General features: G+C 35.2%; 1 protein-coding gene across 1 annotated transcript; it reads right to left on the reverse strand.

Moving 5' to 3' along the window:
- Nucleotides 1–260: 260 nt before the first annotated feature.
- LOC110701657 (protein FAR1-RELATED SEQUENCE 5-like) lies at nt 261–803 on the reverse strand. Its single transcript, XM_021879271.1, has one exon. The coding sequence runs from the start codon at nt 801–803 to the stop codon at nt 261–263; it is 543 nt and encodes a 180-aa protein (XP_021734963.1).
- Nucleotides 804–1,882: the final 1,079 nt, after the last annotated feature.

Raw genomic sequence — 1,882 nt, forward strand, 5'->3', positions numbered from 1 at the left:
CTGCTGAATGTTGACCTCAACTCTACAATTGGTGGTGTTACCAAAGTGAAGAACCTGGTTCGTCCAATATGTCACAAATTTCTCCTTATGACAAAGCCATGTTCTCTCAACATACTGAATCACTGCCGGATAACTTGCCCACCTCACTTTCATGGTAGCTAGAGCATGATCATACTCCGCCTGGGTTGTTGCATTCATAATTTTGTTCCATTTGCCATTTTTAAAACTAGAACCAACCTTCTTGTTTTTCAACATCCTCGTCACCTTAGCCTCCACATATTTTTATTGATGTGCCATCGATAGAGTAAATGTGACGTCCTTGGAAGCACTTCTCTCAAAGCCGCACATAGCCCAAGTTCACGGTCTGACAAAAATACAGATGGCTCTTTATCAAACCCAATCAACTCCCTTAATCTCTGCAACACCCACCGATAGCTATCCGTGCACTCGCCACGCATGAAAACATAACCAACTAGAAAATTCTGGTTTGTCGGTGTCACACCTACTATCTCAAAGAACGACATCCCATATCGATTGGTCTTGTAAGTAGAATCCATACATATGACATGTGGGTATGTGCGGAGTATGTTGACCGTGATCAGGTGCACCATAAATGCATGTTGCAAGACGTCGAGATCGTCGGTCATGACCCAGTAAATGTACTTACTCTCTCTCGGCAAATGAAGAAATTGTTGAACAACTCCTCTTCCTTCGAACATCTCCATCCTGAAATCATTATGGCAATTGTAAATGTGCCGGATGTTTGGATGATCATCAGGAAATTGCTCTGGAATAGTTGACATGATGTTATGGGGCGCAACCTTGGACTTTGTCATGTCACGCACAACCTGTTTCGCACCCGGGCTCAATCCGCTCACTTTACGGTGACCCTCTTGGTAACAGTCATTGGGTGGTTATGTGTCCCGATGTGATCATTTTTTCGCACGGATCTTCCAATTATTAGTACTGACTTCATACTATATCTTGATGTAGAATGGACAACCATTAGCTTTGGTTTTTGTGTCCTTCCGTATCGCGTTCTCCAAATCTCTCGGCTTGCTCCTCCGTGACCGTTCACATCGCAAACATCGATACGGCCGACCATATCTGGTTTTGTTATAAGACGATTTCACCAAAATAAATTACCAAATTTATGGAAACACCATCAGCCCATGTAACTGCATCCTCAAATGTTGGAAATAACATATCCGTGACGAAATTCCCTCTATAATTCACACCGTCACCGCCGTCTTTAGATTCCATATCCTATACAAATTAAACAAAACAATGGTGTATGTCATTATGTTATTTTTTATAATATTAATAATAATATTTATAAAACAATATTACAACTAATAATATTATTAACATTAATAACTAATACCAATAACAACAATCATAATAGCAACAACAATAATCACCACCACCAACAACAACAATAATAACAACAATTACAAAACAATACTACTCTAACAATAATTACTAATTAATATAATAATAATAATAATAATAATAATAATAATAATATTTCTACTACAAAACAATAACACTAACAACAACAACAATAATAACAATAATTACAAAACAGTAATACCCTAACAATAATTACTAATTAATATTATAATAATAATATTTATAATATTTATATTTCTACTAATTAATATCATAATAATAAGAACAACAACAACAACAACAATAACAACAACAACAACAATAATAATAATAACAATAATAATAACAAAAATTAATAATAATTAGGATATTTTGGATTTTAACACCTGACAAAAGGCTGAAAATGGTTTTTAACACCCCCCAAAAAAAAACTTTTATTTTAACACCTCCCAAAAATATAAAAGTTGGAAGTTAACACCAGTTAACGATT

Source organism: Chenopodium quinoa, unplaced genomic scaffold (assembly GCF_001683475.1).
Source record: "Chenopodium quinoa cultivar QQ74 unplaced genomic scaffold, ASM168347v1, whole genome shotgun sequence".
Lineage (NCBI taxonomy): Eukaryota > Viridiplantae > Streptophyta > Magnoliopsida > Caryophyllales > Amaranthaceae > Chenopodium > Chenopodium quinoa.

What these genes read in the sequence shown, in the direction of transcription:
- LOC110701657 (XM_021879271.1), bottom strand. Translation starts at nt 803, where the DNA reads ATGTCAACTATTCCAGAGCAATTTCCTGATGATCATCCAAACATCCGG.